Source organism: Lonchura striata, chromosome 6 (assembly GCF_050655825.1).
Source record: "Lonchura striata isolate lonStrDom1 chromosome 6, ASM5065582v1, whole genome shotgun sequence".
Taxonomy (NCBI): domain Eukaryota; kingdom Metazoa; phylum Chordata; class Aves; order Passeriformes; family Estrildidae; genus Lonchura; species Lonchura striata.
The window spans coordinates 14,648,034-14,673,605 of NC_140708.1; the positions used below are offsets into that span (position 1 = coordinate 14,648,034).

General features: G+C 37.2%; 1 protein-coding gene across 1 annotated transcript in view; it reads left to right on the forward strand.

Annotated features, from left to right (window-relative positions):
- The first annotated feature begins 280 nt into the window (after positions 1-280).
- The window catches only part of SHLD2 (shieldin complex subunit 2), a 28,843-nt gene continuing 3,551 nt past the window's right edge, over positions 281-25,572 (forward strand). Inside the window, exons 1-5 of the mRNA XM_085583276.1 lie at positions 281-21,643; positions 22,173-22,280; positions 23,026-23,220; positions 24,065-24,199; positions 25,126-25,332. Of these exons, the coding sequence (XP_085439402.1) occupies positions 20,161-21,643; positions 22,173-22,280; positions 23,026-23,220; positions 24,065-24,199; positions 25,126-25,332 (2,128 nt within the window). The 5' untranslated portion in view covers positions 281-20,160. The remainder of the gene's footprint in view (positions 21,644-22,172; positions 22,281-23,025; positions 23,221-24,064; positions 24,200-25,125; positions 25,333-25,572) is intronic.

The following is a 25,572-nucleotide window of genomic DNA, read 5'->3' on the forward strand; positions in this document are numbered from 1 at the left end:
AAACGCGGGCTGCAGGGGGGGCGGCGCGCCCGCGGCGCGCGGGGGGCGGGAGCTCTCCGCGCCCTCCGAGCGCGCCTGCGCCCCGCGCCCCGCGCCGCCCCCGGCGGGATTCGCGGAGGGGAGGGGGCGCGGCCGGGCCGCGAGTGCGCAGTGCGCGCCCGCCGCGCCGCCCCTTCCCTTCCCTTCCCTTCCCTTCGCTTTCCTTCCCGTGCCGTCGGGCCGGGCCCGCCGGGAGCGCGGCCGCCGCCCAGGCCCGGCCCCGCGCCGGCTGGCTGCGCTGCGGAGAGCCCGGCGCGAGCCGCCCTCACGTGCCGCCCTGCAGCCGCGCGAAAAACGAGCCGCGCCCGGCGGCGCGGGCGAGGGCGTGTCCCGCGCAGCGCTGCGGCTCCGGGCACGGCCGCCTGTGCGGAACCCGCCTTTCCTCCTGTGCTCGAGCGACTGCCCTGCCGCCAGGGGACAGCGGCTCCGAGTAAAGGTGTTAGCATGGCTGCTTTCATAGAACCGTTAGATCCCTGAGCTTGGAAAAGACCTTGAGGTTTACCTACTTTGTCTGCTCGACTCTTTTTCATTTTACTGGGTCTTGCTCCGTTCAAGTACATCTTTTTTAATGTAGCTTAGGCAACATCTCTTAAGAATATTTCTTTAAGCTGTGTAAGGTCTGTTTTCAGAGCATGAAAGAGAGAGTGTGCTGTACTATTGAACTAAATTTATTTTAGAAGACTTAAGTGGCTTGTTCATTTTATGTCGGTTTGGGCTGTTAATTGGAAAATACAGACGGTATTTTCTTCTTTTTAGGCTTGTGGGAGACCAATTCCCCTAAACCAGGAATAACCTGCTTATAATAAATTGCTTTATTGCTGTGGAATCTCTCTAACCACTATGGGCTGTGCTACAAGGCTTGTGGGAAAGTAGTTTAACTTTTGTGTGTATTTGTCAACAGGGAGATTAGTCACAGATTCTTTAATTTACATAAACTCTTCAGGCAATGGGTGCTATTTTTTTATCTTGATTTAGTATTGCTCTCTGTCCTAAATATCTGAAGTAGTTCTCTTAAGGACCACTAATGAGGCTGGTTTTTATCTGTAATGAAGATGGTTTGTAATTGTAGTCTAGAGAACAAAGATCCTTGATAGTGATAGAGGGGAAGAAAAGCAAGAAAGGAGCTTGTTCTTAGGCCAGTTTGTTCTTTGGATGTTCACACAGGACTTCAGACACAAACTTACTGATTTGGTTTTTTGTCCATAGTCTTGGTGGTTTATGGAAGACTTCTATTTTGGTGTTCATTTTCAGTTCACAGAACTGCAGTGTTCTCAGTGGTTGTATCAGCTTTGAGCTAGTACTTGATTTCAGTCATCTGCATGTTCTTAGCTAGAGCTCAATTTCTGTACAAGTTCTTAAATTTTGTAAATGCATAGGAAAGAAGGTGATGAGAGGTATTGTGGCGATTAGTCCTTATCAGGTAGTTATTTCCACCTTGTTCTGTAGGTTGGAATATCATTGCACAAACACAGAGGTTAAATGAAGAATGTGATTAGCCAGTTTGCTCAAGCATGTAGAATTAGAAGTTAAGGTTAATGTGCTTAGCTCCTATCCTGCTTTCAGCTGTGTTCTCTCTGATTTGTGAGCACGCTCAATTACCAGCTGCTTGCAGTATCAGCCTGCTTGTAGCACATGTTTTTGGATATATTTGAGACTGAGCATGGGATGTGACAATGAGAAGCACATGGATCTCTCCAGAGGCTCGGTCACACAGTTGTTTTTGAAGCAATGGCTCTACCATACCTACCCTCCTTTCTAAACAAGATTGGAATTTGGCAAAATATTTTTGTGTTGAATGCTGAGAATAATGAAATCAGCATGTTAAATTTATTAGTCTTTAAACACTGTAAGAGATAAGTAGGGAGTTTTATTTGGCATGTTTTTTTGACTGAAATAATGTTTACAGTTTACAGGCAGTTTACCAAACTCAGCAGGTCTGTACCAAATTTCTATTTGATTCATGTCCTTTCTGGAGGCAGGAGTTATGACACTATCTGTGTCCCTCATTCCAGAATTCTTACATACTAAGCAGTAAGCAGTTGAATCAAAATCAGTTTGCCAGAGGAAACTAAAAATGGCATGCTTCAGAATGAGTTCTAGCAGGCATGAAAGTGGTAATTGCAATAATAAAAAGAGGAACTGTATCTTTACTCTCATATACCATGTTGGGTGTCATCAGAAGCTTCACATTTGACTAGCATCAGTAAAATCAAAATTGCTGGGGTGGATTAAAAAATTACTTTTTGTTTTCACAGTCAGAATTTTCACTGACTTCATTCATTTCATACAAAGTTTTGGTCTTGGACTACATCTGAAGAGAGAGATAAGTAGAGGAAACTCAATACCTGTGTGGTAGAAACTGTTTGTATTATTCATGGACTTTGCAGCAAGGTAATTTTCAACTGTATGTACATGACAGGTATCAGTTTCTATTTAAAATCTGTGAAGTATAACTCAGGGAGACAACTTGATTTAATTTCTTCTAAGCTGGTATTAAAATACCTTATACATAAATTTTAACGGATTATTTTTATTATAGACAAGAATAATAATGAACACTATTGTGCCTTCCTAAAGCAATCTACTGGTTTAAGGTGTATATTAGCAATTTCATAGCAGGTGTAGTAATAGTCTGTGTTGAATCTTAAAATTTTATTGAGAAAGGGATCTAAGACAAGAATCAAATACTTCCTGCTTTAATGCATTTATTAGTTGAAGTACTAGGTATTTGAGCTAAAAAATTCCCAGGGTGTACTGGGGCTGAATTCCCTCAGAAACTGAAATAGCTATTCCTGGTTCACATCCCAGTCTTCTTACCAGCTGACCACAGCAGAGGAGAAGGAGCAGAGAAGCTGCAAATCAGAGATCCACCCAGGGCTCTGGATAACTCTGCCCTTGTCTGCCTGAGCCCTCCAAATCCAGGGTAACCCTGGAGCTGCCTCCAGTGCAGAGTTTGAGCCTCCATTAGCCAACACACTGAGAAGGAAAGTTGATCTGTACAAAGGACCAATTAATTTCTGTGGTAAACTGCTTTCTGGGAAGACAAATTGCTTCTGAAATAGACTGCAGATGGAATTACAGAAAATTTCATTTTAAGTTGTGAAGCATACCACTTTAAGCACTTGATAGTTCTTACTCTTTGCTTAAAGAATTGATTGAGATAAATTGCAAGTAAAAATTGAAGCAAGTTTTTGCCTTCGAATTGCCTGTATGTGCATTTATGTTTCCCTTCCTCATTACACCAGAAATTGAAAAAAAAAAAAAAAAGCCTATTTTTCTTGGGCTTAAATGTTATGCTGCACTGCTTTATGTAGACCTTGGTAGTGTAACTAAATAGGTAAGAGCTGGGGTTATTTTCTTACCCCAAAATGCTGCAGAAACTGCCTGCCAGATCTCTGGACAGTTGCATAATAGTTGCTGGGTGAATGGGAGGATATGAATCTGACAGGAATGTTAAGTGTGGTACTATTCACACACCTTCTGGCTAAAATCCTGTGTGATTGTGTTAAATGGAGATGATGCAGATGAGCAGCAGATGTGTAGGACTTGACAGAAATCTTTCTGCATGGGACCTGCCTGCATACTGGGGGAAAATGCACTAAAATAGTAGCAAATAGAAGTCTAATTATTTTCCAGATCTTTAAGTTGAGATGTTCTCAAGTTTGTGGGTTTTATTTTCCACCTTACCAATGCTTTAAAGTAAAAACTTCGTGTTTAACTGGTTTTGGCATAGGATGTAAAAATAGAGATGGCAATTTCTTTGTCTGCAGGAGAATGTACCAGCATTCAGTCTTCAGAGTACAGTATTTGTTCTTTCAAAGATGTATTTTTAAATGAAGCAAATATGCTGCAGATTAAAAGGTCTAAGGAATAATTAATGTAATCTGATCTTAATTTTAATTCCAAATTTCTGAATTAATTGTTGCAGTCTAAGTGCCATATTTCTTGATTATATTCTTCCCTTTTTATGCCTAGCCAGTACATGATGTAACAGGAATGAATCAGGATGTGTGCAGGAGCAATTCTCTGGCTTTGCTGTTGCTGGAGGGCTGTCCCTGTAAGATGCTGCCACAGGCAGCACATGAATTAGGTGAATCCCAGAAGATTCCATTAATTTGGGTCTGTCTATATGAGCACAAGTGAATGCTTGACTAGAAATCATCATTTCAGTCATCTGTTTACAACCAATCAGGGACCAAAGCTTACTAAAAGCCTTTTTACTTGATAGAATAAGATACCAGTATGGAGGTCTATTAGTTTGAGCCTTTCCTCTCTAAATAGCTTCAGCTTCAGTGGAGCCATAACAGATCTGGAGAGCAGACTTTTAGGTTTTCTTCATTTACTCCTTTTGCCTTGATAAAAAAGAACCTGAATTTGGTGGTTTCCCAGGCAGGATGCAGAAGTTAATTTGCTATGCTGCAAATTTGAGATGTACTTTCTGCAATGTTACAAAATTGGAGAAGAGGTATTCATAATATTTCCATTTGAGATATAGACTTTAAACCTTTCAATAATTTGTCTTATTAATGAGATGCTTAGGTACCTGTGGTCTGATTATTTGATTATTTACATTAAATTTAAGTTTTTTCTGACTGCTAAGTTCAAGTAATGAGCTGTGATTGTTTTCTTGATTTGTAAATAGTAATGTTTTTACTTGTCTATAGCACTGTAAAAGTAGGGAGTGAAACTCAAAATTGTGCAAGTAAATTAAGAAGTTCTGGGTTTAGCCTAGTAGGGACTACGCTAGAGAGTCTTGTTTTTTTACTAGAGGCATTGCTACAAAAATAATCTGTAGCTGAGCAAAATTATGTTTATATTTATTATTTAATCAAACATAAGATTTTGTTCTTCTTTACATTTCCAGAAATTCTCTTAATAGGTCTGTTAGCACATTATTTAGGATGTGAGTTTGACAGGGATTCCTCATTTGTAGAGGAATTGGGAAAATTCTCAGCAAGTGGTTCAGAGCAGTTTTCTGAACTCTTTACTTGTTAATAAATCTGCTGCAGAAATTGAAATACTGAATACTTAATGATGAAAACCACTTCATGAGTAAATGTTTTTAATTGCCATGAAAAGTGATTGTGCTTATGTTTGTTAGCTTTAAAGACCTTCTGTTTCCATCTGTTTATATAGTGGCTGTGCAGGATGACTGATGTTGCCAGCTGGTTACTTCAGCTCTGTGACAGAGCAGATGTAAAAAGTTCTTTGTGTATAGAGGAGCTGATGCCCTCATCTCTTGGTCAGGCAGTCTATAGATACACAGAAATTCTGAGTACATGTTTCAGTACTGTTACTATCAGTATATTGATAATATGAGTGTTAGTAGATAATCTAACCGATGAACATTAGTTACATGCTTTTTAGTGACTTTTATCCCTGTAACACCACTTCTGGTTTTCAGATGGGTAGGACAGAAAGTAGCTCTCTCTGAAGTCTGCAGGTCTTGCTGAGGTCAGTAACAAATTAATCTGATTTTAGTGACCTTTCCGTCAACATGGCTGTTCATGATAGAGGCTTTTGTCAGTGTGAAGTCAGTGTGAATGCTTCTCCTTTCTCAATTCCTTTGTCAGTGCAAATCTGTGTAAGCAGCTGGTTTGTGTCATTGTGCCATAATCTGTAGCTTTTGATTGGTATTTCCTCATTTCTAGTTTAAAAGACAAAAGAGGGCATGATACAGTTATGGAATCCTCAAATATTTGTGATTCTTATCTTGCTGTTAAGTGTGTTTGAAATTAGCTGATGAAAAGCTAGTAATTGGAAAGCTGATAGGTATACAGGCATAAATCTTCCACAGATGCACTATGAGCATTTCAGCTTTGTTCTCTTGAATAAGGTTAGGGGGAAAATAAAGTACTTTAGTCAGTTTATTTCCTAGAAATCATGTTTTTAAGAAAATTCCTGTCTACTTCAGTTAACATAGCAAATAACAGACAGTAGAAAGTGGTTTGCCAGGAGTAAAATAAGAATTGTTTGAAAGTAACATTTACAATTGAAATGGATATTTTTTGTAACTCTTTGTGTCCTTGGCTGTCTGGCTGAAAATTATACCCAAAATCTTTCCAGCCTGGAATCACAGCATCAGAGGCTACAAGCCAGTTTTTTCTTGCTTTAATACTCAATTGGCAGTCAGAAGTTGTTGACATAAACATAGTATGTATTGTTTAAATAACAAACATTAAAAGCTCTTATGAACTAGAGAATACTAGTCTCCTGTAGTGCTTTTGTTTGCATTTCTATTAGCAAAATCAACTTTAGTCTCTTTCACTTTGGAAGAGAGGTTATGGAAATCAAGATTGTTAAAATATGTTTGAAATCTTAAATCTTCTGTGAAATATGTTGGCAGGTGAAGCCCAGATACAAAGCATTAAGAATTGCCATTCAAGTTTGTTGGTATAATTGAATTTGGTATTATCAGAAAATACCAGGAGTACATTGGCTGGTATTGTTCAACACATCATGGATTTCTTGGCAGGGGTGAGGAATAGCAGGTTATGTTAGATGTAAAAGTGTATATGTGATAGCTTTTCTTGGTCATCTTTCGCAGACCTCAGGATTGTTCATGGTGCCCCCTGCATGCAGAGATCCAGCACAAAATCACTGTTGTATAGCTCATCCCAGAGGAATCTCAAAATGAGAAAATAGATCAGAAAAGGAAATATTTCTGTTTTAATTAAATTGTCTCTTCTTGAGCACATTTGAACAATTTTTGAAAACACTGTATCGAGTTTTTCTTGATTATTATTTAGTGTCTGATTTTGTCAGTGTTGGCAAGATAATGTCTAACTTACCTGTTCTACTTCATCTCTTCTGTTTTTTTCCTTTGGAAGGCAGTAGGTTGAAAGTAAGCTTATTTTGAACTACTGGAAAGGTATTGTCTCTGCATATCAGTAGTAAGAGATTTTCTGGTTTCAGAAGGGCTGGTATATTGTGGTCTTCTGATTAAATGAGTTAAAATCACTATGGAAGTCGTAAAAGTTTATCCTGGTTTCTTTTGTCTTATCGGTTTTCACATAAGCCTGCTGTTTTTCTTTAGTAAAGGAACACTAAATGGCAATCTAAATAATGTATGCTTTTAGATTGTTCAGTTATCATTAGAGGTCAGCTTTCTTGATAGAGGATGCTAATATGTCCACCTCAGGTTTTAAGGTTACATTATCATTGTGGCATTTACATTAATGTAACATTGGGCTGCCTAAGCAGAAATTGAGCTTCTTCCTCATGTCACCAGAAACCTCAAAATAATAGATGAATAGGTGAAGGATGGAGTTAGAAGCCACTGTCCTTCACTGTTCTGTTCTCCCTAAATACTTTACCCCTCACCTACACTGAACTCATGCTTGTAGTGCAAGTCCAATAATGTTGCTCAGTTTTAGGTGCAATTTATTCTTAGATGGCTAATTCAGTGAAGGTTATGCAAGTTAAAGTTAATGGGCCTGTTAACTTAAATAAAAAAAAGTCTGTTCTGCAGTGAAACACTCACCTTTTTTCTCCCAGAGTGGGTCCTGAAGTCACAACAGAATATAGGGCACTGCCTCAGGACTTAAAGTAATTCTTAACATTTTGAAAACTAAGGTGTGATTGTGTGGGTGAGTTCTGTACAATACAAGGTTAAAGAGAACTTCCTTCAAATAATGTATGAGGTTCAGGAACTAAACAAAAAAAGTTACATAAGATGCCCTGTGCTAATCCTGACTTTGAGTCATTTGATTATTTTGTGCTTGTAAACCAGCATCTGAGACCTCAAGTAAGGAATAAAAGCAGAGGAGGACAATAAATCTCATATTGCAGGAAGAGAGAATTGTAGATATAGAAATGATATAACCAGGAATGATGACTGTTAAAATCCAAGAGGTAGGGTGAAAAGCTGAGGTGAAAAGGGTAGTTTTGTATCTTATCAAAAAGGTGAAGGATTATGCACTGGGGAATGACAGTGCAATGTTTAAGGTATGAGTATGTAAGATTCACTCAGTGAGTTCTACATGTGGTTGAATGTGTTGTGCAAGCAAAAGTACATTAGTTAAACCTTTCATTGCCTCAGTTCCCATTAAAAAAAAAACAAACACACAGATGATAATCTATTCCCAACATCTTAAAAATATGGGGAGGACAAATACCTTAAGTATTGCTTGGAACTGAGCAGATTGTACAAACTTGTAATGTCCTCATATCTGAATGAATATAGACCAGAAGTTATGGAGTATGGGCAGTATGTATTCTTAAGGAGAAACTCCTGGAATTTACTTTTCTAATAAACTCATACAGTTTCTGTCCTATCAGACTTGAATTTCTTCAAGAAATATAGGAAAGTCTTAGTTACTTTCCAAAGTGGTAAGTCAAATACTTATTTTCTTGAAACTATCATTTTCAGAGCATATTCAATTTACTCATTTCTAGGAACAGAAATAGTGAGGTCTAATGGAACTACAGTTCATTAATTTTATGTTGAAGATGATGAAAAATATAAATGATGTAAGCTTTTGCAGCTTCTGTTGAACTAAAGGAATTCAGAGAAAGTAGGAATAGAGGAATGAGCAGATATTCTCTTGGAATAACAAGTTCTATCCATGGCTTCATCCATAAGCTACTTGAATGGGTTAGTATGGATAAAAGGAATGTTTGTCAAATACATTACATTTATGTTTTGCCAGAAGATTTAATTTCAATTGTTTTCCTACTGTATGATTAATATATCTGAAAAGAAGTCAGTCTTTCAGCAAGTCTTCATCCAGTGAATTGCATGGTGGCAGGTGAAGAGTAGGTAATATAATTTGACCTGTGGCTGCATTTGGTTAGAAAAATTTCTGAAATGCTAAGCAAGGTGGAATTACTCAATAAGTAAAGAAAATAAATACTGGGATTGGTGTGAGTTCTTTGGGAATATGCCAGTGTAGATATGATTGTGCTTTTTTTGCTGAGAGTATCAGATCAACTTGTTGATACTGATTGTTTAAAGCAATGTAGTTTCTTGAACTTAGACTTGTTTTTGTTTTCTGTTTTTCCACTCTAGATCTTAAAAGAGCATAAAATTGAGATAAGATGGAGGAAGGTGACTTTATTAGCTCTGTAACTGCATGGATTGGTAATTCTGAAGGACCTGTTGGGAGCTGAGATTTTGCAGTTGGGCTGTTCCCTGGCCTTCCCGTGTCCAGCAAAGGAGCCCCAGGAGGCAGAGCTCTGACTTCTCAGGTGTGAGATTTTCATTCCTACAGTAAGCTCAAACCCTCATTGCATCAATGCTTGTAAAGCAGTACTTATCCTAAAGATCAGTGGCAAGCTTTCTGCCAGTAGTTCTGCTCTTGACATCTGGTTCCTGAGCTGAAAAGTCACTATTTAATTTTTAGAATAATGGGCTAGAACTATGTTACTCTTGAAGTAACATGAGTACTCTTATTAATGTGAAGTGTGGTGGCAAATTTCTGTCATGGAGCCTGGAACTCGACTGGAAAGCCAATGTAATGTGGAAAAGAATAGATAACTTCTACATTGGAACAGCTTCAGTCCCTGCTAAACTGAATTTTGAATTTTGATTTATATGAGTTATTGAGAGTTTGGAAGAAAGGAGTTTGACCTATTTGGGTAAAGTTTCCCCACATCTTTCTGTAATACTGATATTGGCTGCAGGAGTGGAATTCTCATTCTTGAAAGGTAAATGTGAGTCAGGACATTTTTTAAGGGGCTTTCATTTTTTTGATATTCATAGTCTTAAGAAGCTGGGCTGCATTTGGAGAGGAGAAACTTTGCATAACACCACTGTTCTATCCAGCAATACAGTGTAAGTGGCTTTGCAATGCTAAGCAGTGGAGAATGCTGCTGATGGACAGCTTCCTTCTCCGTGTTTGCATGCTCCAGGAAAGCTGAGATGCCCACTAAACACTTTGTCACTTTAAGCTGACTGGAGAAAGGAACTGCATAGAATAGGTTCCAGGATCAGAACTGTATCCTTTAAACTTCCCTGGATATAAAATGTAAGTGCTAATTTTTTAAACACTGTGTTTCCCAAGTTAAAGGGATCAGCATAGGTAAAGGGACTTGACAGCTGCTTCCCTTTTGGGATTGGAATTTTTACTTCCTTCAGAGCTGATAAAGTAAAACTTATTTGTTTGCCATATAGAAAGAAGTGACAAGTAACATCACAATGTATAAAGGAATTAAAAACTACACACTATGACTGAACAGTTCTTAATTCTTACAATGCTACCTCTTCCCTCTTCTATATTTGCCTTTTTTAATGAGGAATGCAATTTAAGTGGACATTGTTTTGGATGTTTTTCTTTCCAGCTTCAGCAAATCAAATTCTTGCACTTGCTCATTTTGTGAAACTTTCCACCAATACCCATCACTAATTATTTTTCTCACTGTGATCAGACTGTTCAGTTTTCTGTTGGCAGCTGAAGCTCATAACATATTGTTTATATATTGTAATGTCATAAAGTTCCTGTTAAGAGAAGTATGTTAATGTTTTGATTCTCACTTGTGTCTGAATACCTTGTATTTACTAAATGAATCCCATTTTTATTTTTGAAAAGATGCCTTCAATTATTTTTTAATCAGGTTTCCATCATGTACACTAAATCCCAATTTGCTGTTTTTAGATTTCTGCTGACAACTATAATGTCTTAGTGGCTTAGTTGTATGTCTTTTACTTGTCTCAAATTTCTCTTGTGCTCCAGTGTTTCATAACTGTTAACATGAACTGTTGCCATACCTCACTTAATGTTTTTTATGAGCACATGGCTCCTAAACTGGCACTCATTCAGATGATATGTTAGTTTGACCTGCAAGATAAAGTTTTACTATAAAATGTAATGTTAACATAGGTGTTGTTCTTGGAATGCAATGCAGGTAATTCAGAATGTTAGCCAAGACAGAACAAACTGTACTGCCTCTTGAATTCCTGTATCTCTGGTCTCCAGAGATTACTAATCTCCAGAGAAAGATAATGGACCACATGTTTAGTGTAATAAACCTTTGGGGTTTCTGCTTTATCTGCCGATTTTAAAATCTTTTAAAGTAAGCTCATATAAATAGGTTTTAATGTGAAATTTATTGAAAGGGAAACCAATATATATGTATTCATTTCCTGTCATATGCTCACTACTACCAAAGCTGCTCATTTATATTCCATGTGCTTCCTAACACAAGCAAGTTAAACCTGGAGGTACTCAAATCATTAGCTAGATATAAAGAGTACTTTGATATGGAATGCATTGCAAATTCCTTGTGTTTCTTCATCTCTAATTTTGATCTTTCATGTTTTTTACAGAATGTAAAATTCAGGTGCATGTGTGTGGCGCTAAAGCACACGGAGCTGTAGCTGTCTTTCTGTAAATGATGTCACTTGACATGGAATAAGGGTGGGTTACAAAACGCTCTTCAGAGCTACCTTAGTACCAGACTCATTTGTATATTGGGACATTAAATGGGAACTCCTGTTAAAAAGATAGATTTCTAACACTGGCACTGTTGCTTCTGTTCTATGTGAAAACTTCCTGCTAGTGTTTTTCAAAAATGTTTTGAAGACTCATGATTTTAGCTTTGTATAGCAGCTCAAATGGTTTTCTGGACAAAGACTATGCTAATATACTAGTAGTCAATATTGGCCTTGTATACATCAGTCCTGTTGTTTCTGTTCTAGTGAAAATCAAGTATAGAACTTGCTACACCTGGCAGACAGAAAAGAAAAACCCTGCGTTTGCAAACATGATTGTAGTTCCAATACAGAAGGCCTTAAATTGTGAGGTGACCATTTATTTATAATCTCTACTCTCTTTGCATTATATTGCAGAAAGAAGCAATTTATAGTTTTACTTCATAATGGAGCAGCTTCTGCATGAAGACAAATGAATAAATAGATAAATCTCTTTAGTTTCTATCTTTAACTCTTCATACTTTAGGAACTTTGGAAGTTAAAGTTTCAGGGGCATGACTGTAATACTGCAAGTAATAAAAACATTTATAAAAGTTACTGAATCAAAGGCATGAGTGAAAGTACACAGCAATAATAGCACAGTACAGATAATAATTGAGGTATTGGCTCAAGGAAAAACAGTGAAGAAAATGATGTGCTTTGAGAACAAAGGTACAAGAAGGTTTTTATCAGTGGTTATGCTGCTGTGCCCTGCTGCTACACACTATGACTTAGAACAGTCATAAAGGCAGATCCAGGATGACTTGTTACATCATACCTCGAGATTTTTTATTTTATTTGAGGTGTTTCCAGTCAACTGAATTACCATGGAAAGGGGTACAGGCCAAATCAGTGTTTCTGCCATTTAATTAGTATACTTCATTCACATTTTGTTCAATTGTGATGATTTCCTTTGGTTTTTTGGGGCACGGTAGGATAGAAATTGTCATCCACAATTTTCTGAAGTATAATCAGTCAAATTACTTTTAATGAATAGTCAAAGTGCATTGCTGTCCTAAAGTCTGAGAGAAAAGGTGCCTCTTTGAAATAAGGAAATTTGCATCTAAAAAGCACCTTTGGCTCAGTCAGCTATGTTGATGGTTACTCAGTGTCACCTGTTCCCTGTTAAAGCTTAACCAGTTTGCTAAACTAACATCCGTCTAAACCATTGAAATGTAAAGGCTTATATATTGAAAAGCTAATGGTAATTTTCTTTATTTATTGTATCTTAAATTTTTGCTAGGTAAGTGCCAAAAGACTTGGGAACTTTTCCAGAAGATTCACTGTAGTTCTCATTCACTTAAAATAATCTGAATTTTTTGTCTTCGTTTCCTGCAGTGCCCTAGTAAATTAACAACTTTACTACCTACTGGCATAGCCATGAAAGAGTGTTTGACATTCATGCAGTTCTGCAGAGAAGTTGGTAGCTGTGTTCCTTCTGTGGCCACAACAAGGAGCAAGTGTGGGCAGTGAACCATCAGTGATCTTTGTAATGCTGTTCACCAGTGTACCAGAGAGTTTGGCCCAAGTCTGAAGGTTATGTTTCCTTAAGGGAGCTTTATCTCTTAAAAAATCTTAAACCTCTCAACTTATAGGTAGAAGAGCAAATCCTTTCCACTTACAGCTGAAGTGTATTCTTGGGGTGTGTGCAAAAGGGAAATATTGACATAATCTTGAAAATCCTTTGCCTTTTAAAGAACTGAAATGCTAGATTCAGATATAAAAGTCATTACTGTCATACTGACATGTAGTTAACATCTCTCAAGAATTTTGTTTAAATTACAATGCTCACATCCAAAGCATGTGTTTGAACTTTTCTTTTGAGACACTGGATCTATAGAAATGTGTAAAGCCAGCTTTCATCTTCCTGAGATAGGAAAGTACTGGGGAGATCAGCTATTGACTGGCTTGGATTGCCAGCTCCTTTGAACCTCACAGAGCACTAATGATACCACATAAAGGATGTAGCTGCACACTAGAGGAACAGATAAAACGTGCACAATGTGTCTTGGCATGGGGAGGGAATTAGATAGGGCTATTGCCATAGGTTTAGTCCTGACAAAAAGTATTTGCTGCCATTTGTGTTTGTAAGAAGGTTAAATGTTTGCTGTTCTGGAGGGATCCTGTATAAACAGGATGAAGTAAATGAAGTCATGATTGAGCTATTGGTCTAAAGGTGTCTTGTGGGCTCATGTGTCACCTGGCTTCTTCTGGAGCTCCTTGTGTAGCTTGTAGTTTTGAAAAGCCTTGGAAAATGACTTTATGTAGTGATGACTTGTGTGCTCCAAATATGACTTCTTGGAGTGAGTGACTGATTTTTTCAGTTGACAGAAAGTGAACTTGAATTATTTTGTGATGCTGACAAATTAGAAGTATCCCACTTTTCTTGAAGGCAAGAGGAAGTGCAGCTTCTTTCAAGGTCTGTTGCTATCTTAACCATTTGTGGAGAGTGAAAGATATTTTCTTGGCATTAATAGATTACTTACATGGAAATAAAATAAAGTAGATTGCTTAACACGGTAAACTTAAGAATTACACCTTTTCAGTACTCTGTCTCCCAAAGTACAGAAGCAAAAGGACAGTGTTACCTATGGCTGTTGTTCAAAACAGTGACAATATCCCATTTTTGACTGTGAATGTGCAGTTAGCATCTGGATTTTCATTATACAGCTTCATCTTTTTTGAGTAAGACTTTTGTAAAGATCAGAAAATAATATTTGTGGCTTTGTATTTTAAATATTTCTTATTTATTTATTTATTTATTTATTTTCTGGTCCTAATAAGTCAAATCTGCCAGCAGTTAGTCTGATGGATATCAGGCTGTTATGATGTTTCTTTGACCAGTTACCTTGCTTTCATCTTCAGTCCTTTATTGCTTTATCCACCTCTGTTTATCAGGTTTCAGTCCCAACATACATTTTCATTGGTAATGGTACCTGTAGAAAATTTTCTGCAAACTAAATAGTTTTTCTAAAAAAAAGCCACAATGATGCCATTCTAATATTGTGAGGTATTTTAATATACTGAAGTATATGGAACAATATCTTTCTTGACAAAAGGTATAGTAGTTCAGTTGTTTAAATAGTTCTCAAGGGTTTGGAGAATGAGTGTTCTTCAATTAAATGTGCATGTCACGTTTATGTTTCTTTGACCTTTTACCTTTATCTTTCTTTTCTACTCAAAATGTCAGTGTTCTCTTTTGACTTCTTTTGTTTGTAGCAGGTACTGGATGCTCCTATCTCCTTAATTATATGTTTTTGTGTATTGCAAAACAAAAATCAATAAACGGAATTTACTTAAGGGGCCAATTTGAAAGACACAAAGGCTGTGAGGAAAGAATTATCAAGTTAATCACAAAAGCCTACTACCCTTACTCCAATTTTCAAACACAATGAGGACTATCTCAGTGGCTGAATTGGAAGTGTATAATCAGTGTTCAAATGTTTGCATTGTTTGGTTCCAAAAAATAATAATGGTAAAATAAAATGGCTGATGCAACTGCTCACTAGATGCATTTTTTTATATGATCCAAGCTTTTATTTACAGAAGACATGTCCTCATTTCAAATCCAGGGAAATTTCCTTCTAGAGCACAACTTTAGAAACCACAGGCCCTTGTTCTGCAGGCAAGTAGGTACCCTTTAAATATTAGCAATAGCAATGCCATCTGATTGCTTGCTGCCTTTGTGTATCTTAATAGTTCAGTAATAGTTATGAAGAACAACTTGCCTCTTCTTAATCAGTATTTTGATTTAACATTTTTTACAGTGTCAGGCTATGGAAAGCTTAGAACATTGATTTCTAGTTTAAATTATTTCCCTGCTGCTGCAGGAGTACTTAGGAAGGTTTCTATTGTGTTACCTAAACCATAGGTGTTCTGTATTCTAAAAATCATCTTGTTACTGAAAGTGCTCCAAAAATGGAAAAAAAAATTGGATACCTCATGTTTTATGGCTATGTACTGCTGAATACAGATTTTATGTATTTGTAAACCAGCTGTACCTATCTTGAATCCAAATGGTATTGCAGTACTCTGGTGATAGCCAGTGAGAAGAACTAAAATACTGAATGGATTAGTATTGCTGCTATTTAACTTCAATAATAAGTACTAATAGAAATTATTTTATGGTCAATAATAACCTAAGTGCCTCAATTAGAAGCAACTTTATATTAATTACAGATACTGCTGTAGGCACATGAAGGTTTGTGATTTTCATCAATTTTGATATAAACTAGCAGGGTTCTTGCTGTACTACCAGGTCTGGTTGACAGTGGCCTCTGTGCACAGCATTCCATGTGTTAACATGGTGTTATTATGTGAGCTAAATGATCATCCTGGGCAAAATTTCATTTGGTTAGACAGGTCAGTTATAGACAGGACTATACTCTTTGCCTGAAACCTTGTATTAAAATTCAGATAAAAGGTAACAATCACCAAACCACAGATGACAGAAATAAGACCTGTCCTGTTCATTTCCCCTGTTGTCCATGTGTGCATGTATGTTCTCCCACATCTGTGTTCCCTTGAGTTCTTGTTAGGTCCCACCAGCCTTGGCTACTGAAAGCCACATAAATCTCCTTGAGCTGCCATTCACTTACACATATAATCTTCTTTTAAGCCCACACAATACATTCCTCACTCTTATGTAGAGCAAGTTTGCTTCAGCTACAAGGTGCTTAGCTTGAGTTCTGTCAGTTCCATTGTGTTCCTCTCAGTATGTATTTGGACCAAGCTTATTGATTAGTAGATAGGTGCTGTTGCTATTCTATTGATTCACTTGCAGTGCCAGCAGGAGTTGTTGACGGAAGGATCACCCTTCTTTTTCTGGCACAAGTTGCAAGCAAATGTGTAACGTGTTCATCACTTCATTCCAGAGTTGTTTCAGTTTCTAAGTGTATGAAACTGTTACTACACTGCTTGCTGTTTCTTTTTTCAAAGTTACTGTACAGCTGCAGTACTTGGCTTTTTGAAAAGATCAGGTTGAATTTTGGAGGGAGATTTCAGCAGCATGGTGAAAGTGCCAGAAGAGTTTCCTGTGATGCAATCAGCATTCTGCACCAAGAAGTTTTTCTGGTTTCCATTTGGTGAGCAACTGTCTTAGTAGATTTTGTACTCCACTATCACATGGATTGAGTTGTTAAAAAAAGAAAAGCCCAGCCAAATAACCCTACAGCTTGAATTGAACTGAAACAAAATACTCTGAAGATGGCTATGAATAATTCAGTTTCCTCTGTTGTAAGGTAGATGAATCAATCCTTTAATTTTTTATACTACATGTAGGAGGAGTATAAAGTCACATATGTGAATAAGGGAGGGTAAACACCAAAATAGAAGTTAAAATTTAGAATTTAAGGAATATCCTGCTTTTTATATTTGTTACTTACTGGGCCAGCTTTTCAGCAGGTAAAGGACAATATAATGTTTTCTTCAAGCTGCAGCAAATCAAAGCAGGAAGTTAAAAGAGTACACTGTTTCCTAAAATTTCAGTGTTTCTAGAGGGAGAAGTATGCTTTTGCATTATATTAGTTCTTTGTATTCTGATGCATTGCTGTCTTTTATTTCTTTGATTTTTATTTGTAGTTTGAAACTTCGTAGTGTGTAACAGACATAAACTCTTAACTGGAGGTTGAATTAGCATGGTTTACTTTTAGTGTTCAGGGCTTAAGTAAAGACTTGATGAGACTATTTAGCTGTAACTTCTCAAAACAGATTTAGGCATGTGGCTACTGTGACTGTTCAGGAATTATCGGAAGCTGAAGCTGTGTCACCCTCTTAAATTACCTTGGCATATTGCTTAATGATAATCATGGTGAGTGAATACTATTAATGAGCAGAAAAATATGGAATAAAGTTGATGAGTACTTTTAGGGATACTTTAAGGTCATGTATGTAGCATCAGAACATTTCTAGAGGGAATAGGATTCTTAAATCTATTTTTGTTCTATGTGCAGCAAATATTTTTGTTCTATGTGCAGCAAATCACTAAATATTAACAATCTGTTAATGACAGTTCATTTAAAAAACCTTTAAATTTGCATTTTCTGTCTTACTGTTTAGATTGGAGGAAATACACTATGTAGCATAATATATTTCTGTATATTAAACCTCAGTTGCAGTGCCTTGCAAATGTAAAACTTGCTGATGTAGTTGCTGTTTTTTAATAGATCATTGACCCGTCAATCAGACTCTGACCATTTCAGAGATAAAAAGCTTGGCTTTCATTGGCTGCTCGGAATAGAGCACCTTTCCACAAATTAGGAAATGGTGTAATAATTAACGGGTATAATGGATATGTGCATTCGGGTTTCAGTTGTATCTTCATGAGTTTTAGCTCCTGTTATCTTTTGTGTAGTTAGTTAACCCACTGTCTGCCCACAGATAATTTAACTACAGTATAAAATGGATTCTTTTCGTGGCAGTAGAATTTTACTAAAATAATTGATAGTTTTTTTGCTCACCTTTTAAAATCTGTAGCGAATTGTTCTTTCAGACTTTTATTTAGAACAAGGTGTAGGACTTCACTAACAAAGCTCATGATGTGAGTAATAATTCTGTTCTAAAGCAGGAAAGCAATAGTCTTGTAAACATTTTTGCATACAGAGAATTTAGGTAAACTTTATTTTTTTTCTTTCTTATTTACAGACTTAAATGATTTTAGGTACTGATGATTCCTAGTACAGGAAGGAGTTTGACATCTTTGACCCAAAAAGTCACTTGGAATTTGCCAAATATATCATTTAGTAGTGGACATATTGCATGAATCAAAAAGTTGGCAGGGGTTGTTTACCATTCCTAAGGTAATTCATGTTTTGAAAATATAAGCTATACTTTCATTTCAAACATTCATTAAATAACAGCAATATTCAATTCCTTTGTGTGATCATAGAATCATAGAACAGCTCGGGTTGGAAACTCTTAAAAACCATCAAGTCCAAACCCTGTGCCATGGGCATGTTTCACTAGACCAAGTTGCTCAGGGCCCCATCCAGCCTGGCTTTAATGTACTGGCACTGCAAAATGTGAATCAGGAAAGCAAATCCTAAGTGTAGAGAAGTTACAGAATTGGAAAGTTAAGGAAAACTCTGAATTTTTTTGTCACTTGTATACCTTTAAGCATGTCAACAAGCAAAAGAGAAGCCCCTTAAAATGAGGGGCTGATAAATTACTATATAACTGGACATTTTCTATTTTTCACAGCTTTTTACATCATGTATTGTAGCCTTTGTCTACAAAACTTATTAACATCACTTCTTTAGGGATTTAACCTCACTATCACTTTGCTTAGTCTTTCTCTTACCTGATCACTGCTTTAGTGTTGACTGTAAATTCTGTTCTGGTTATTTATATATTGTCATTCTTTAAATAATTCAAAGCTTTCACAGCCCTGGGTATTGTCCTCTAAGAGTTACCATTTTCTGGGACTAAATTTTAATGTACAACTGCAGAAGTTTGGACACTCCAATATTTTAAGTGGTATTTATTTTGTTATGAGGATAAAAGTGAGCAATACCAGTCACTGGATTTTTAGTTTCTTTGTATTTTACCCTATCTAATTTTAGTGATTGTATATTATTTTTCAAGTGACAGCAATGATATACCAGAGATCACTATTCTGGGGTGTTTGTTTTTTCCATGTTACAATGAGCCTTATGAATGTGCAGATTTATTGACCCCTAGTGGGGTTGTTAGGAAAATGGTTACTAACTTAATTAGTGCTAAATGAAAAAATTGCCTATTTTTCAATGCTGCATTTGTTTTAATGGTCTTTTCCTTCTATTTACAGCTGGATTAGCTCTTGAATTTTTTCTGGTGTTCTCTACATCTGCAGAATTGCATATTGAAGCAACTTCCATTAGCAACAGCACTCCCAAAACAAGTAGCTCTAATCAGCATTTTAAGGAACAGTTATAGCAGTTTCTGCATATATTAAAATTATAATTATACAGCAGAAATTTAAAAAAATAAAAGGTCATCTTTTTGTGTGCTGTGTAAGTGGGCTTATTTTTAATTAGCTAGAAAAGCTAGTAATTTCTTGAGTAGTTTGATACTAGATAAATGAATTAAAGCAAATCCTATATCACCTGCTTGAGCTTTACTGATCTCTTAGTGGTTATCAAATAATTATTATTTATCAGTAATAGCCTGAAACAGTAGTTTCATGCCAAAACAGCATGTAAAATATTGCATTGTCAGCAAACTTTTAACCATTTACTTGAAACTGTAATTTTCTGGGAGATTAAATGATCTCCTAACTATGCTGTGAAGATTTCTTACATTTATGTTAGATGAGTTAAAATCAAGTATTGAATAGTGAAGTCACATTTGACTGTTTAATTAGCAATGGTAAATGAAGACAAATAGGTCTATAAATAAACTTAATTTTAACTTCATTATAATGTGTTTTCACATATCAGAATCAGAAACTAGGTGTTGCTGTAAATTTATTTTTCTGTGCAAATTTGACAGAAATAAATGCTAAGTATTTCTGAAATAATTTCCCTTTTTTAGATTTTGTACATCTATTTTTATAGGCTTTAAGTACTTAAGTAGTGTATTTACCAGTTAAACAATGGAATACTCTCATGAATTTTAGGTGTTTTTAAAATTGTAAAGAAAAAGCAAAATCCTTTTTTTTGCATTTGCTAATATTTATTATTGTGCTTATTGCACAAACCACACTATTTAAAGTCAAACTTACACAGCAGTCAAAAATGTCAAAAAGACCTCAAATCCATATTTTTGTGGGAGCACCCAGCATTCCAAGCCCGCTGGAGGGGACAGAGCAAAGCTCAGCCCGCAGGGGCGAGGCATGGAGGGAGCTGCGCTGCTGGTGTGAGAGCCGTGGGCTTGTCTGGGGCCAGCTCCGGGCTGCTGCTGCTCCCCCTGTGCCCCAGGCACAAAGCTGCTCACCCACAGGAGCCCCTGCCAGTGGGGACAGCACTCAGCAGGGCAGGGGCACGGCAGAACCAGGAGAGGATTGGGCATCTTGTACCAGCACGCCTAAAAAGAGCACAGGTTTAACTCGCTCTGATTGTCAAGAATCCAAAGATAGATTTACACCTGCAGATGTAAACCAGGCTGCACGTCAGCACCTGCCCCAGGGCTGTGCAGAATCAGCTGGACTGGAGAAACCATCAGGTGCCTGCTGCCCAGAGCTCACTGAGAGAAAAGCCCACCCTTCAGAAGTTAACAGCTCTGACATTCCGGCTTTGGTTGCCAGCACTGAGCAGGTCAGGATCCATCTGCAGTCTGTGGGACTTCAGGCAGCTCGCAGAAGTGAGCATCATGAACATCTAAGTCAATGTATGGATAAGTTTTCCCAAAAAGGTCAAGAGTCCAAACCAGAAGAACCAAATGACTGTGCAGATTTTGCAGTGTCAGCAGACACCGAATTTTGTAGTGTGGTGACTTTGAGTCAGGTGGCTTTTTTTGCACAGAATGAGATGCAGGAAAGTATTGTAAAACTATCAGAAAGAGAAGCAGGCAAAAAAGCTGAAGAAGGACAGTATGATCACTTCCAGTGTGATTCCGGTGTTGGAACATGTACTACTAATGTGACTGAAAATGAATTTGAGGAAGAGGATGCAAGTTCTCTTGAACTTTTCAGTTCTGAGGACGATGGGGAAAATGTTTCAATTAAAGCTACAAAACAGGAAGAAAGTGCCCAGGAAAATGCAGAAAAGTTTCAAGAACTTAATGTTCCTCCTGAGCAACTTGTAAATGAAATCCATATTGAGCCATTGGGCTCTGGAATACTGTGCTCTCAAGGGAACTGTTCTCACAAGAACTCTTCTAAAAGACCCCGCAAACATGAAGATTCCTTTCATCTTTCTCACTCAGCATTTAAAAGACAACTGAAATCCAAGAGAGCTAAACTGAATTCTTCTCCACCTGGTTCTGGGGTGAGAGTGGGTCCAGACAGGATGGCAGAGTTCAAGAAATTCCAAAAGAAACTATCACTGCTTAAGAATTGCTGCAGCAAAAATCAAAAGTACAATATTTTGGTCACAGTTGTACATCCTTGTCATATCAAAGAAATACAGAAGAAGACTGAACCAAAATCTTCCTGTAAAGTTCCTGTAGCAACAGTTGTTGTTATTGACCAGTCAGAAATTGAGAGGAAGGTGGTGCTGTGGCGTGGTGCTGCATTTTGGTCCCTCACTGTGTTCCCTGGGGATATCGTACTGCTTACAGGTGAGAGTTCTTCTGGTTGCCTTTTTAAAATATGGGTCTTAAAAATGCCTGTTTAAAGTAGAAGAATGTAACAAGTAATTTGGAGCTATGGCTAAGCATTTTTAAGTTGCTTTCTTATATCACTTACATCATTTGAATTCTCAGTCATCCTGCCAGTGGAACATTGACTATTCCATGGAAGTTTGCCCTCAGACACAGCCATGGAGAGTCAGGATATTTTGTAAGGTGTCAGTGCTTTAAAACGGTTGTTCCTGAAAAGTACAAGTCTACTACAAACCAGACCTAAGCAGTGTCTCCTGGGAGGCTAATAAATTTAAGAATTACATCAAACTAATGAGAAAATTTTACTACCTCTTTGTAAATGGTGTTGGTAGATTAAAAAAAAATCCACTGTGTTTCCAAGTGATCTCTTTCAAACCCTGTGCCTTACACATCTGTATGTAAGACAGTTATATAGTCAAGGAAAATAATAAAAGAAGGTACACTTCAATATTGTTGACATGTGAGTTGATAAAGTTTTTTCTTGCAGATATAATAATGTATGAGAATCCTTGGTGTGGAGAGGTCATGCTTCAGTCAACATTTACCAGTCAGTTACTGAATCTGGGGAACTGCTCAGCTCTCAATACAGAAAAATGTAAGATTGCAGTGCATGAGTTGCCATGAAAATCACAGTAAAAGAGCTATTTTCCATTTTGCTGGCAATACCTCACACATGGGATTAGAATGGAAATGTGTGCAACTGAGAGGTACAAAACAATAGAAAAATGACAGAAACACCTGAGGACAAGATGTGGACATGACATCAGATAGGCATGTGGAGATCATGATAAAGTTTGGTGGCTGCCACTCTGAACTCTAAAAAAACAATTTTAATTTAGGAAAGAGCAGTTATCCCAGGACCTGCCCATGTGATGTCTGAGATTGCATGAAGATTAAATGTTTTACAAAATGGAGTAAGTAGATCCATTCAGGGAAAGTGATCAATTGTAGGCCATGGAGGGTTGAAGACTGAGGGGAAAACACAGTGGAAGTATCACCTTTGTTCTTACTGTATTTGTGATGTCCACTACTGTGATGCCAGCCCTCAAGGCAGATTCTGAGGTCAGTGATCAAGAACATCTTTCTTCTTACCAAGCTATGATACAAGATATTTTTTGCTGTATTTTAAAGTGTTGCACTTAGCTTAACTTCATTGCCTTCTCTTGATACCACCCTGAAGTACAGTTTAACTTCAAATCAAGTGTTATATACCTCAGGAATTTCTTACCTTAAAATTATTCTAAAACTACTTTTTTCAGTCTAAACATGTTCCAAGTCATAAGTTTTATACTTCTAAGTGTAAAAACAAAATGTGACTTTGCCTTTTTTCTGTATATAAGTTTTTCCTCTAGTGGATGCTGGTGTTCTCCATGGCTTATTGGCATACATATCATCAGAACTTCCACACTTCAGAGACATTCCACAAAGACAAGTTCAGAGACTGGATGATGTTCGGTATGTGCAGTTAGATCAGCTCCAGCCAAATACTTTGGTTCACTCAATCCTGAAAATTATCAATATTTCTGTGTTAACAGGTAAGTTCATGCACTGGACTTCACCTTCTGCAACAGGTAGAAATTAAATAGTAATTTTGCAAGACAAAATGTTTCTCGCTGCTTGATTTCAAGCTTTGCACAAAAATTTGATCACATTGCACTGTTATTTTGAACAAGTAAGATACAAATTCCTACCCACATCATCAATAGCATGTTTATTAGTTTTAAGTGCAGAACTTTGAAGTAGAACTCTTCAAAATTTGCTCTAGTATGTAAATCTTGGAACTAGATATTAATTAGATATTCCATCCAAGTGTTCTTGTTGCAAAATTATTTTTGAAAAATGCTGTAGTTCTAGTGTGGAACTGGAACAAACATGCAGTGTCCTGGGTAAGAGCTGTGTAGAGATCTGTATGTACTGTTACTAATAGTTTTAATTTGCCTTGTACACTTTGTGCCTACAATTTTCTTTAATGTGAAAACTTCTAGAGAAATGTTTCTACTACTGTATTCTACAGAAGTTCTGGGAACTTGCAATTACAATAGTTGCTGAGCAGTTGAGTACAATTTCTTTCTACTCAAGACAAGTCAGGATGAATGGGAGATGAATGATGCTCAGATACCTCCTGCTTCAAAGGGAGTTGTCCAGTTACTGAGTACTTAGATGGATAAAAGTTAATTTATGCACTCCCTCAAACTAGATTCTTGTTGCAGAAGAAAGCAGGTTATTTTCTGTCCAGAAGAAATTATAGGTGTGTTCTTTGCTTTTAATTGTAGCATAAAATGTGCTAACACCATGATTTCACTGTAATACTGAGTAACATGGGGTTTGTGTGCTTAAATGCTTTTTACTGTAGAAGTAATGTAATTTCAATATTTTCAGAATCTCTGTACAGCTACAGAGGTGGCAACCAAAGAAAAATTATTCTAACAGTAGAACAGAACAGAGATCAACACTACAGGATGGTTCTGTGGGGAGCTGGGGCTGCCTGGTACCCCCAGCTTCAGAGGAAAAAAGGTAAGGTCCTTGGACCTGTTGGTAGGTCTAAAAGGGTTTTTGTGATGCTGTTAGTGTCTTTTCAGTATTCAGCTAGCAACATGTATCCATTCAACCTTTAAATACTCCCCTTGGAAGGGTAATGTATTTTTTGCTAATTCTAACATAACTCCTCTGTAGAAGCAGTGCCATCAGCAGCAGAACACTGAGAAGGCATAAATACTTAAAAACTTAAATCTATATACAAGATGCACTTACTTGTATCGTGCCTGGTTATGTAACTATAAAAATTCATGAGTGTTAACTGTGTTACTGGGTCTTCCTTATCATTGTCTGGTTTAGCATGAATTGCTGGGTTTTTCCTACTCCTTTTTTCATTTTCTGCTTTCCACTTTACTCGTGTCAGGCTTTATATCCTGATGATCTTAAGTCCAGCTGTAACTAAGTAAAAGTATCACTTACAAGAATTATATAGACTGTGTTTCAGCAGTGACTACTACCATACTTTGGTTTATTCCTAGTCTTGTTCTTTTAAGAAAAGCTAAACTAGGTTTATGTTAAATTGATAATTGTGGAGATAGAAGATTAAAAAACAGGGACATATTAAAATATGGAAGTTGATTAATTACATGAAGATTTTTTTCTCTGAGACATTGCTAGCATTAGAGCTGACAACAAATTTCAGAGCTGATTTGTTTTTCAAAAGGCTGAGTTGTCTTGACAGCTGAATTTGTTAGAGGTGTAATGAAATTTCTGGGACAACTCATGCAAAGTTTATAGGGAAAGGAAAAACCTTACACGTCATCACACTTAAAATGAAGTTGCCAGAGCTGACCATATGAGAATGTCTTCTGATTTGTTTCTAAATCTTGTAAGTGACCTTGGCTTTCTGTAAATTAACCATGGTATAGAAAGTGAACTCTTCTGTTTGCTTTTTTGTTCTGTAGACCACATATGGGACTTCAAATACCTTTTGGTCCAGTGTAGTTCTGTCTCAGGTGACTTGGAACTGCACACAACTCCGTGGTCATCCTATGAGTGCTTGTTTGATGATGACAAAAGGGCAGTTGAATTTAAAGAAAAGTTTCAGAAAAGTCAAACATCCCTCATGGGGTTGACAAGGCTCTCGGCACACCTGGAAGAAAAATGCTCAGGTAAATGTTATCCATGGCCCTGGAATATCTAGCAAAATGGATGCTCTCTTAATGAAGCAAGATGGTTGTTTTTTTAAGGTAGCCCAGGTCTGGTTCTGAATTTTTTCTGGAGGCTGCTGCCCTGTACTTGGCCAAACTGAATGCAGCCTTCATCCCATGAGCCCAGCAGAGAGATAGGTGTGGTGTTGGTGCCATGCAAAGGCAGCTTTGGAACACAGAGGGAAATGCTGACTTTTGTTG